The sequence below is a fragment of the Myotis nattereri genome, assembly GCF_964212035.1.
Source record: "Myotis nattereri genome assembly, chromosome: 7".
Classification (NCBI taxonomy): Eukaryota; Metazoa; Chordata; class Mammalia; order Chiroptera; family Vespertilionidae; genus Myotis; species Myotis nattereri.
In genome coordinates this window covers 53,242,172-53,255,217 of record NC_138082.1, presented here as the reverse complement: position 1 = coordinate 53,255,217, position 13,046 = coordinate 53,242,172, and the positions used below count along the sequence as shown (strand labels likewise).

Here is a 13,046-nt window from a genome sequence, read left to right as displayed (position 1 = left end):
GTTTTTGCACAACGAAGAAATTCATCAAGAAAGTGAAAAAAAAACACCAAAACAAAAACACCAACCCACTGAATAGGAGAACATATTCTCCAGTGATACATTCTACAAGGGGTTAATAGCCAAAATTTATGAAGAACTCATACAAATCAATACCAAGAAAACAAACAATCCAATTATAAAACGGTCAGAGGACCTGAAAAGACAATTCTCCAAAGGGGACATACTGATAACTAATATATATATGCTCAATGTCACTAATTGTCAGAGAAATTCAAATTAAAACTATGAGATATCACCTCATATTTTTCAGAATAGCTATTATCAATAAATCAATAAACAACAAATGTTGACAAGGATTGAAGAAAATTGAACCCTTGTGCACTATTGGTAGGATTGCAAATTGGTGTAGCAACTATAGAAAGAGTATGGAGGTTCCTCAAAAGACTAAAAATAAAAGTGCCTTATGACCCAGAAATTATACTTCTGGGTTATATGTTCGAAGAAGTCCAAAACACTAATTGGAAAACATACGCACCCCTACTTTCATTGCAGTGTGATTCACAGGGGTCAAGATATGGAAGCAACCCAAATGCCCATAAATGGACAAATGGATAAAGAAGTGGTGGGTCCAGATCGTGTGGCTCAATGGTTGAGCATCTACCCATGCACTAGGAGGACACTGGTTCAATTCCCAGGCAGGGCACATGCCCAGGCTTCAGGCTCAATCCCCAGCAAGGGGCATACAGGAGGCAGCAGATCAATGTTGATGTTTCTCTCTCATGGATGTTTCTATCTCTCCCTCTTTCTCTCTAAAATCAATAAAAACATATTTTTTAAAAAAAGAAGTGGTGGTACATATATGCAATGGAATGTTACTTGGCCATAAAAAAGAATCTTACTATTTGGGACAATATGGATGAACTTATAGGGTATTATCCTAAATAAAATAAGCCAGTCAGAGAAAGACAAATACCATATAATTTCAGTTATATGTAGAATCTAAAGAACTAAATAAACAAACAACAGAAACAGACTCAGATATAGAGAACAAACCGAGGGTTGCTAGATGAGAGGAGGGTTGGGTATTCCAGTGAAAAAGGTGAAGGGAGCTAGAAGTACAAAACAGTGAAAAAGGAAAAGGGATGCAATGTACAGTATGAGAAATAGTAATATGGTGATAACTACGCATGGTGCCAGGTGGGTACTAGAATTATCAGGAGGACGCTTTGTAAATTGAATAATTGTCTAAACATTATGCTGTACACCTGAAACTAACAATAAGATAATATTGAGTGTCAACTGTAAATAAAACAAATTTAAGTCTCTCAAGTACATGGGAATGACTGTAACTCCAGGAAGAATTAAATCTGCCATTTTTTGCCTAGCTATTTACTTGAGGATCTTTATTTGCAAAGAGTGTATAGTTAGCATTAAGATACATTGGCAAGTTTCAAAAGCCCAAAATTTTATTTCTGACCAAAAAAATATTTAGAATTGGAGTTTGGATTACAGGATATTTTTGGAGGGGGGGAGGATGGAGGAATAATCTAATAATAAATGTGGGCTGCTACATTTAAGTTCTATATTCTTAAAACAGTGGTAGATCATAAGGATGTATGTTCATAGTGTAGGAGAGTGAGAGATATAAGGGCTACACTCTCAAAACTCATTTAAAAAGATTTTATGTAAAATCACTTAAAATTAGACCATATGCTATCCATTCTGAAGTACTAATTTTGATGCAGGTATAAACCTGACTAATTTTTACCTATGTCATTTGGAAATTATGTTAAATATGGATATAAAGTGGAATAAGTTTACTTTTTTATTATTAAAAAGACATTACTAACCAATGTCTGGTATAAAAAATAGCTGAGAGAATATTTAACCTCTGTATAAGATAAATTTGGTTAGGGAATTTTCAATACTCTAGAATCACCCATTTCTTACAAATAGTTGTCCAATATAAGCCAAGGTTATTTTATATCAAGTATGCCACCTAAGAGTTCCTAAGAGGTAAGATTTAATTGACCTACTTAGAGTTATTTAATATATTTGAAAGTAATTAGACTAAATTCATTCCCTATAATTTAGAAATTCAATATTAAATAGGCTTTTTCTTCCAAATATTCAGAATTGGTAGTTTTGTTACAATATTTTGCTTGAGGTATTTGAGCAATCCAACAATAAAATAAAATGTCTAAAGTATAAGAAATAAGCAAACAGTTCACATATACCTTTGCACTCTCATGTCTTAGGTTGAAAGTCAACTCTAGGTTTGTGAGAAAGTGATCAGAAAACTCAGGATACATATCCAGAACCTCTAACAAGTCTTCTCTCTGGATCTTATGCAAATCACAGTATGTTAGAGCTCTTACATCTGCATTAGACTTTCCAGGTTTGGCATAAAGATGAACCATTTCTCCAAATATATCGTTTTTCCCTTTAAAAAAGAAAAAAAGAAAATGAATTAAAGAAATCTGAATTGAATGTTGTAATTTTTTTTTTATTTTTATTTTTTGGAACAAGTAGAAGGGAACCACTGACTAATCTCTGAACTAAAAAGCCTATATAATAAAGAGGTAATATGCAAATTGACCATCACTCCAATACACAAGATGACTTTCCCTTGTGGTCAAAGATGGTCACCACAAGATGGCCAGCAGGGGAGGGCAGTTGGGAGGGACCAGGCCTGCAAGGGAAGGCAATTGGGGGCAATCAGGCCTTCAGGGGAGGGCAGTTAGGGGAGATCAGGCCAGTAGGGGAGGGAAGTTGGGGCAACCAGGCTGGCAAGGGCAGACTGGGCCAGCAGGGGAGGGCAGTTGGGGGGGCGATCAGGCCTGCAGGGGAGGGCAGTTGGGGGGGGGGGCAAGGCCTGCAGGGGAGGACAGTTAGGGGTGACCAGGCCAGCAGGGGAGCAGTTAGGCATCGATCAGGCTGGCAGGGGAATGGTTAGGGGGTGATCAGGCTGGCAGGCAGAAGCGGTTAGGGGCAATCAGGCAGGCAGGCAAGTGGTTGGGAGCCAGCAGTCCTGGATTGTGATAGGGATGTACGAATGCCATTTTAGGCCTAATCCAGTCTAAACCGGCAGTTGGACATCCCTCGAGGGGTCCCAGATTGGAGAGGGTGCAGGCTGGGCTGAGGGACATCTACCCCCCAGTGCACAAATTTCATGTACTGGGCCTCTAGTTTCAAATATAAAACCCATGCCCAACAGGCTCTTGAGTAGTCACCTCATAGTAACTACTTAGTTTGTTTGCTGAGTAGAATTTGCCTTTTAGTGCACTGGTCCTAGTATAAACCCAACTACTTTCTTGTTTTGATTCTTTGGCTAAACAACTAGAAAGCAGCAAATATGGCCTTACTCTGCTATCCCCCACATTGCTAAAAAAAGGGCCTTGTCAGATAGGTGTGGTCTAATTTTGTTAATGCAGAAATATGAGAAAGGCTATGTGAGTCAGATGCATGAACTTTCTATCTCAGGGTGGTCTCTGCGGGAGATGCTAAGCATGGGGTTATGGTGGAACACTTTCCCACTTAGAGAACTAGGGGTACAATTTGAACATACCCTGTTTCCTTTAGTAACCAATTTTGGATTTGCCTTTAATGAATTTATCCCATTGTTTAATAATCTAGTTATATTTTCTCAACATACACATTCATACTTTCTTATCACATGGCCTTTATTCTAAAAGTGTGTCCTTGAAGTCTTTCCAAACCTGGGTTAATTTAGTGTCTGGCTTCCAATGGGCCTTTGCCATCCCCTCTGCCTGGCTGAACAGTGAGGATGATAATGACAGCAGCAACAAATGCTCATTAAAGGCTAAGTAGGTGCCAGGCACTGTGCATTATTTAATTTAATACCCTAAATAACCTCATAAAGAAATCGCTAATTCTTATCCAAATTTTATGAATATGTAAAGAGGATTAAAGAGTTCAACTGATTAGGTCAAGGTGACCTACTTAGATGGGTAACAGGAGGGAGAGAGTAACTATGAACAAATCCCATGCACTCTGACTCCAGTCAAAATCTTTACGCACCACTTGTGTTTAAATTCCTTCCAATATTTTCCCTGAATGTCGTGGCCACTCAGATTTTTCTGTCTGAATGTCAAGACACTTAAAAAAAAATTGTGCCTGTCGAATATGTACTAATTAACTCTTGATAGATTGTTGATTGCATGTAGATTATTGATTACATGACTTTTAAAGATCATCAATAAGTGTAAAATAGTACTTGCTTGCAAATATCCTGGTTTCTTTTCATATTTAGAAAAAACCTCCTTGGATCTGTTAACTTTATTTTTCTTAAACATAATTGTATTGTGTTCAGAGAGGAAGGGAGAGGGAGAGATAGAAACATCAATGATGAGAGAGAATCATTGATCAGCTGCCTTCTGCACACCGCACACCGGGGAACTAAGCGCACAACCCTGGCATGTGCCCTGACTGGGACCTCCTGTTTCATAGGTTGACGCTCAACCACTGAGCCATGGCAGCTGGGCTGTTAACTTCATTTTTGTTAGACGAGTTCATACATACCCGACCATGGAAACCATCAAAGACTTTGAAACAATAAAGTTCTAAATATTAAAAATATGCTGTAGTGTTCTTACCTTAAATGTGAATTGAGTGGGAAGAAATCAGATCCCATATCTTTATAATAAAAATTGATATTAGAGCAAATACATTAACTTTAAATAATACTTAGCTTTTAAAAAATAGAGTTAATAAACACAACTTGTGAAGACTTCAGGTGGATGTGGAGACAGAAAAGGAGAATATCTTCATATTCTTTACAGTTTTGGTACTTAAGTATAGGTATTATCAAAGAAAATCCCAGAACTAAATTCAGCCTGGGCTTTGTATTTTAATTAGCTTATATGACTGTGAATGAGCAAAAAGTAAGCCAGTCAGCATATATACCTTAGCTATGTTCACCCTGACTTAATATATTTTTAAGAGACCAATTGGACAGATGACTCTCTTTTGCACTCAAACCAGTTTATTGCTAATTATAATATCCTCACTGCAAGTTCATAGCTCTTATCTCCTAGGTAACGACTCATGTAATTCCATTTGATGGCACACAGCAGGTTGAAGTGCATGGCAAATAGGTGAAATACATCAAAACCTAAACCCAGTCCAACAGGGTCTAGCTACTATGCTTACAACATGTACATTTTATTTAAGGGGTAAAAGGATCAAGCATGAATCCAAAATCCTCTAAGATGAAAAGGAGAATACTGACTACGTTCATATAACGGCCATCAAATGCCTACACAGCTACCAAGGACAGAAGAGTGTCATGGAACCGTTTACACATCAGAGGAAAAGTGAGAGTCAAGAGAGGTTAATTTGATTTGAATTGAAATGAAGCTTTAAAATTACCCATCAGTCTTAAGTTGTACCCATGAATAAATAAAATCGGTCATTTTTTATGTGGTTTTAAACTCTGCATCGCTCCAGGTTGTAACTGACTTTGTCCCCATCCAGTTCTAAAACACTCACCCAGAATAGCTACTACAATGTCATCTTTGAGGATTTCAATGGAGCCTCTGGATAAGAAATAAAGTGCAGTGAGGACATCCCCACAGTGAACCAGAGTGTCTCCCGGAGGTGCATGGGTGGTCTTAAACTTCATTGCCAAAGCTCTAAGGCAACCTTTACTTGCCCCCCGAAAGGCTTTGCAGTTTTGTAGCAAAGTCTGGTTGAGATGTAGACATATGTCAGCTTGTAAACATTCTGGGAAACCCTTGAGGACCTGAAGAGAAAAAGCAAAGAGTTTCATACCACAGCACACAGGGCACCTCCACCTGAAATAAAATATATTTCTTGCTCACAGAACCGCAGGCATGATAATTGTTACACAGGAGTTCTCACAATCCTTCTACCTCGCCTACTTTAATGAATACTTGGTTTGCTAAACATGTTAAAGTTTTAACTAAAATACTTGTTCTCTAAATTAACTGCAGGCATTCAGACTCAACACAAATGTTATCTCGTTAAAATGTAATGCCTACAACGTTTCACACTGCTTCTCATTCCCTGCCTTATGTTCTTTAACATCATGCCGTGCACAGATATAATACAATGTGACAATCAATAAGACATAATTAATGAAAGGCAGTACAATTAGAAAGACAACTTTGTGAAGAAATCTCAAGTCAATTTGGATTGCTATCTCTGGCATCTTGTGTCTTAGTTATAATTTATAAAAATACAATCCTGAAATAGCCATTGTAGTTGCAAAGGTCATATACTGGAGTGCTATTAGTTAACAGTACTAGGATTATTTTTGTGTCATATGCACATTAGTACTAAATATTGCGGTAAGCACTGAAAATAGAGAATGAGAACAGGAATCATACTTTAAATGTCTAGTTTAGTTTTTAGAATTGGAAATTGTGCCAGAATTTACAATGCATACATAAAGTTTCTAACAGTGCTACTATTTTGACAGCCTATTCAGTGACTAATTTAAAACTTGTAGAAAACATTAAATAATAGCTTGTGACAAGTGCTACTTAATTTAAACTGAATAAAATTTTATGCTATTTTATAGAATTCTCAGCATTCACTGGGAAAAGGCACTCAACGTTTGCTTCTCTGCGTGTATTGAGCTATTTAGGGTGTCATATGTAGATTTTAATGATCATGTTGGTTTTCAGTAAGAATAAATCCATTTATATATGTTTTGGGGGTAAGAGGGAGAAGGCATCATATAGTTCCCAATAATGCAATTTTAGGATTTCCTACCTTTTTGGGTTAACCTATTGCTGTTCAATGTAGTTAAAAGTAATCATGAATTATTTGTATAGATAATTCAAATGTATGTGACCCATAAAGGAACTTCAAATTAGATTGTATTTGAGTTAACTTGCAATTATTATTACTTTAAATAGTAAAGCAGCCAGAGGGACCCTGGTTCCGTAGAGCCCTGTGGGATGCAGTTGGTCAGACTGACTATGATTATGGTGCCAAAGGATCAAAGAGAGAATCAATGAGAGATCTGAAACACAAGCACTATCTCCAATCTGGTCTCCTTCACTGTAGAGTCACCCAAAGAAATGGGTCAAGGGTTTTTTAGAAGAAAACCCAGGGAATATGAGTTCTGGTCATGAATTTGCCATAGGTTGATGCTTGTGCAAGTCACTCCATCCATCTGTGTTTCTTTGCCAGAGAATAAGAGCCTTTACAATATTGAACATTGTCCTGCGTGCCAATCATCAGACACTGCTCACTCAGCTCTGCACAGCTGTAGGAAGTCAGACTTTTGTGCTGAAGTTTCTGTGTTGTCTGGCTCAGACCCAAAAGAACGGAGCCTTCCTCATCTGAAACCTCTTCCCTTAACAGTAGCTTTCAGACTTCGTCTACATGCCTAGACTCCTGACAGGTTTCCTACTTGGATTTCAATATGTAACTTGCCTAGTCTTTGCCCATTCCTGCCTTTAGGGCTGGATGCTCTTTTCCCCACTGTTTGTTGGGATCCAACAGTCCAGCTCCTCTCAACCTTCTAGGTTGCTGATCCTCTCTACCTATTGAAACTATTACTCGTACATTGGATTCCTTGGCGAGTGATGCTAGACTGGAATCAAGCTAGGTTTGAGCACTGTTTTCTGAAACAGGGCCACTTTATTTGGGAGTGTTATAGTAGGAAAAAAACCCACTTCACTGGCCTCTGCATATGATGTACTTTTCCTCCCTGAAGTTGTGACCTCAGCATAACTCTTAGATATCCCCATACAGATAAAATGTAAAGATCAGTACACCAAGTAACAAATTAGATATGCCTATTTTCCTCTAAATATTTGGCTGTAATAAAGTACAAAAAGGCATGTTATATTTCATGTAAATAGGGGAGATATTGCTACCATTATAGTAGTTGAAATGAGAATGCTGAACTTGTAGTTGCTATTTCTGGCATTTTTCTGAAATTTCTCAGTTATACTTTCTGAATATAGCTTGGATATAGAAGGAAAAATTATGCACATGTATACACAGATGCTTTGATTTGGAAGGTGCAGATGAGATGGAGGTAGGGGAGATTCATTTCTCTGAGTGTGTTTTATGAGCTATAGAATCAGATAGGCATGAAGTCCCAATTCCATCACTTACTATTTGTGACTTTGTTTTTTTCTACTGTAAAATTAATAATATCTACTTGACAGGGTTGTGCTCACAATTAAATGCAATGATGTGTGTAAATTTTATGTATTGTAAAATGTTCCACAGATGTTTCACTTCTGACCCTTTCCTTATTCCTTCCTCCCTTCTTTTCTTCCTTTTTTTGGTCATAAATATTTATTGTTGCTGAAGAACTTGTATGTTCTCTTTAGCTCAAAATTGAGAGATATGACCCCATTTTATTATTTTCTTTGGTCTCTGTGAATAAGAAATTCCCTATTAAATTTTGTGCTCCATTTCCTCAACAGAGCTTAAGAATTCTTTACCTCCTCATTTCTCTAACTTTTGTTCCCTGTTTCTGACTTGTGTTAAATATTTTGGCTTACTTGCACTTAGGTTTTCTCTGCAAGTTGTCTTACTTTCTGTTTGGAAGCAGGCAGTTACTAAACTCAATTTACAAGTGTGATCTTGGAATTCCAATATTCTGATAATCATTCACAAATACTTAAAGGGAACTTGGGAAAGTTTTTCAACATCAGTCTCTTCTCAGTACCCTTTTTAAATGTTGCCATCTCCTAACAGTCATTTTATTAGAAGTGATACCGGTTGGAAAGAATAACCTCAAGTTGGAGGTACCATAGTATTCCCGGAGAAGCCTTTATTTGCACGGGAAGATGATTCACAGATCTTGGCATGAAAGACTTGTCTAGGTTAAGTTATTTTCCTGTGATATTAGCCCTTAACTGATTTTTAAGTCAGTTACATAGATCACTCAAATAAAACTCAATAGAAGTTAGTTTTCTGTAATTAAAGATCTTGCTAGCCCAGAACATTGGATGTCCTAAATAAGCCAGCAGCTTTGGAATCTGGGTTATGCCTAACTATAGGCAGTTTTTAATCATTTTATTTTATTGATTTTTAGAGAGAGAGGAAGGAAGAGGGAGAGAGAGAGAGAAACAGATGTGAGCGAAACATCAATTGGCTGCCTGCTGCATACAACCCAGGCATGTGCTCTGACCGAATCAAAGTGGCGATCTTTTGGTGCACAGGGTGATGCCCAACCAACTGAGCCACACAGGTCAGGGCTAAGTAAAGGTTCTTTAAAAATGAGAGTTAGAGGAGAGGGAGCTGTAGTGAAATAGAGGTAGAAGAACACTGAAAAAGAGTTGGTAGAATAGGGAAGTTTTAAGTAGATATTTATCTAAGGCACCCGTTCCTTTGGTCCCAACTGTGTGGTCTTTATTCCTTCCTACTCGTGGTTTTTTTTTTTTTTTTTTTTTTTTTTTTTTTTTTTTGTGGTGAGGTTTAGTTCCTCTGCTAATTTACCTGACTTGGAACTTCCTCAAATAGCACTCAAATATTGGAATTTTACCATGCCAAGCAGATCTGGCTGCAAAAAACAGCTATGGCAAGTACAAACCAGGACACAAGCTGGGTTAGTGACTGTTACAATCTTTGCCACTACTGTGTACACAACCTTCTTGTCTGTCATGTTCTAAAACTCTGAGGGTACAAAGCACCTTTTGCTGTGCATCTAGAGCCATTGTTTTATTGACTGAGTCTGAGTTCAAAGACCCTGGGCATTACCCAGAATCATTTTCATGGCCTACACCTAGAAATGTAGTCCTCATTCTTTTAGCAAATATTTATGATCTACTATATGCCAGGCACTATGCTAGGCATGGGAGACAGTAAGAAATAAAACGTGCTCTGAAAATATACATACTCTCAAGCCTTTCTCTAAATGCCCAGATTAAAAAAAAATAATAGGTTTAACCAGAAGTTCCTACACTCATCTTTTCATGCCAAATTCAGATATTTGTAATGCATGTTTATAATCCTAATGGTTATTTAAATGAACCCTTGAGGTAACAGTTACATTTCCTCATATTGACTGTTATGTGGGCAGATTTTTAAAACTCCCTGAAGTTTCAGAAATTTTTTTCAAGGTTGGTAAAAATCCCACATCTTTATTATGCGTAAGTCACTTGAATATTTTATAAATACAAGATTAATTTCTCTTTACTTAAATTTATGTAGATAAAACTCTTTGGAATGCTCAAATTATGTAAGATGAATGAGACATTTTTTTCTTTTATGTGAGTATGAAATGCTTTCTGTGATTGTTAAATCAACTCCATAGATTAGGACCCAAACTTTAAGAACATTCCAACAAGAATTATCCAACAATTATAAAGCAAGATAACATTATAATATCAAAGTAAAACTCTTTGCAGAAATTACACAGAAAACCAAAATGGAAGTAATTAGCTATTCCACAGCAAGCAATAGCAAACTTGATCAAACATTAATTCAGAAGTATTTAATTTATGTTAATCTTCCCTCAAATGTACATATGCTGACATGCATCTAATGGGATAAGCATACAATATTGTTAATATTTGTAATTATGTAGTATGTGAATTCAAATTTTCTCTAAAACTTAGCATGAATATAAAATTTAGTAGTGAATGAATGCTGAAGTTAATGTAAGCCTTCATCTTCTAATTTGATATATGTTTGCTCATCAAAATGGCATTAGTCTTATTAACTTTTTAATAAGTAAATCCTTAAATTTAAATATATCCAGGGTGAGGCAAAAGTAGGTTTACAATTGTGAGTATGCAAAAGAGAGTTTTTGTTCAGATATTATTATTTATTAATTATTATATTAGTTTCTATGCGAATACCAGTTAACCTCTGTTCATCAACCCTGTATGTTGACAATAAATTTTATTATTCCTGCCTCAAATTTAAAGTATTTTTTTAATATATATTTTATTGATTTTTTACAGAGAGGAAGGCAAAGGGATAGAGAGTTAGAAACATTGATGAGAGAGAAATATCGATCAGCTGCCTCCTGCACACTCCCTACTGGGGATGTGTCCACAACCAAGGTACATGCCCTTGACCAGAATCGAACCTGGGACCCTTGAGTCCATAGGCCGCGGCTCTATCCACTGAGCCAAACTGGTTAGGGCCCTGACTCAAATTTAAAACATGGGATTCAATACATGCTGTTTCTTCACCAGGATTGCAAAGTCTCTGTATGGGGCTTATACTTTCTAAGACCTGTTGGAAGAGAGCCAACAATTGAGTTTTTATCAAGACTCTCTCTAGACTCCTTTCATAGTGTTTTAAACATTGTATTGCTTTCAAAAGAATAAAACTATATTCTGATAGATACATAATAGATATCCCTTGTCCAGATAGTGCTGGAAAGGTAATCTATGTTGTAATGAATGGCTTTTGATTTGTTTTAAATAGTACAGCTGTACAGGGGAACATCCTAAAGGCAGGCTGAAAAGGCACATTGAGAAAGACAGTCTGAGTGTGGCAAATGGTTTTTCTAAACAGCAAATTAATCATATAAACAACTTTGATAATTGTGATAACTAACATTAGAAAATTTTCTGGAAAAATTCTCTGGGTCATTAAATACACATAAATGTTGACAAATAAGGATTAATCAAAACACAAAATAATACTCCCTATGAAGCATTAAACTTCAAGCATGATTGTCAAATAGATTATGGAAGTAAAATGTTAACTCTTCAGTCTCTTCATATAAAATATGAAGTCTACAGCCTTAATATTTTATGATATTTTCTAATTCTTGTGGAATTATTGTCTGCCATGTGGGCATTCAGCATTTAATAATCATAAGTACTTATAAAATAGTAAACCATGCTTTTTGTTGTTTCTAGAAGATAATGCCCTTCCTTAATGGAATCTATAATTTTGAGGTCATCCCAGGTCATATTAGTTCTATGGTGATGATTTACTATGAAGGAATAGAAAATACATGTCTTTCATATTTCCTTGGCGATTACATATTTATTATTTCATGTTTAAGCACTGATCATGCTAGGTGGATTCTTTTAGTAGTTTTAAAAATATAAATATATAGAATCCTAGTCTAAGGCTCAAATTTTTTGCCATCTACTTTTTTATTTTATCGTCATGGGGCTGATGAAAAGAAAGAAGCATTGTTTTGTATGAGGACTTCATATCTGGCCAGATTGTTGGCAAAGCAGACTATTGTGGAATCCATGACTAAGGACATTTATAATCCTTGAGTAAATTAGTTTTCTGCATGTAAGTTTGCAATGTTTATTATATGGCTACATGAGTTAGGGGGAAAACAGATAAGCAGAAGAAAAACTTGCCATATGTATACATGGAGAATAACATGAATCCTGAACCAGTTTTGGTACAAGTAAAGATTTCTAAACAATGAAAGAGTCCTCCCTCCTGCATCTTCCCCTTCCCTCTCCCACAGCTCCTGCCCCCATTTAACGGCATGACTGTGAGATGTTTCTTTATTTTTAAAGGGACTTGTAAGCTTTAACCTGACCCAAATTAAGTGAGGGCCAAGGATGAGTGGGAATGTGAGTGATGGTGTGTAGGCGGAGGGGACTTACTGCTTTTACATACTCATCCTGGTTACCCAGACTCTGGAGTCCTTCTGCTAATTCAGGGATGCCTGACTTAAGAAGGTGCATCACAATATCTGAAAAGTGGCCTCAGGGGAACTCTTGAAACCCACTAGGATTTCTAAAGGTAACAGGAGAGATCTGCATCCTGAGAGACAATTTCAGGACTTTCCCCTCAGCCCTCTAATTGCTTGAGAGAGCAAGCGAGGGAAAGCATGAACAGATATACCTATAGTGGGGTCTATTGAGTGCTTTGCAGACGCTTCTTCTAAAATAGATGGATTGTGGATGACCTAAGCTTGCTCGCAAAGTAAGGAACAGGGAACAGGGAGGTGCTATTTGCAAAGAAATGAAAAAAAAAAAAGATTTAAATACCACCTTGTACTTGATACACCATTTTAAACTTGAGTCTACTTTTATGTCTCAGAAACATTGCTCATATATAACATCCTTTGATTCATGTGTCAACTTTATGTAAAGAAT

At 36.7% G+C, this 13,046-nt stretch overlaps 1 protein-coding gene across 3 annotated transcripts in view; it reads right to left on the bottom strand.

Moving 5' to 3' along the window:
* The window catches only part of KCNH7 (potassium voltage-gated channel subfamily H member 7), a 405,370-nt gene that overhangs the window by 27,799 nt on the left and 364,525 nt on the right, over nucleotides 1–13,046 (bottom strand). For 2 of the 3 annotated variants that reach the window (XM_081095167.1, XM_081095169.1), the window contains 2 exons: nucleotides 5,512–5,764; nucleotides 2,238–2,443 (listed from right to left, as the gene is read on the bottom strand). In XM_081095167.1, the coding sequence (XP_080951293.1) occupies nucleotides 2,238–2,443; nucleotides 5,512–5,764 (459 nt within the window). The remainder of the gene's footprint in view (nucleotides 1–2,237; nucleotides 2,444–5,511; nucleotides 5,765–13,046) is intronic. The other variant, XM_081095168.1, reaches the window with a different exon arrangement.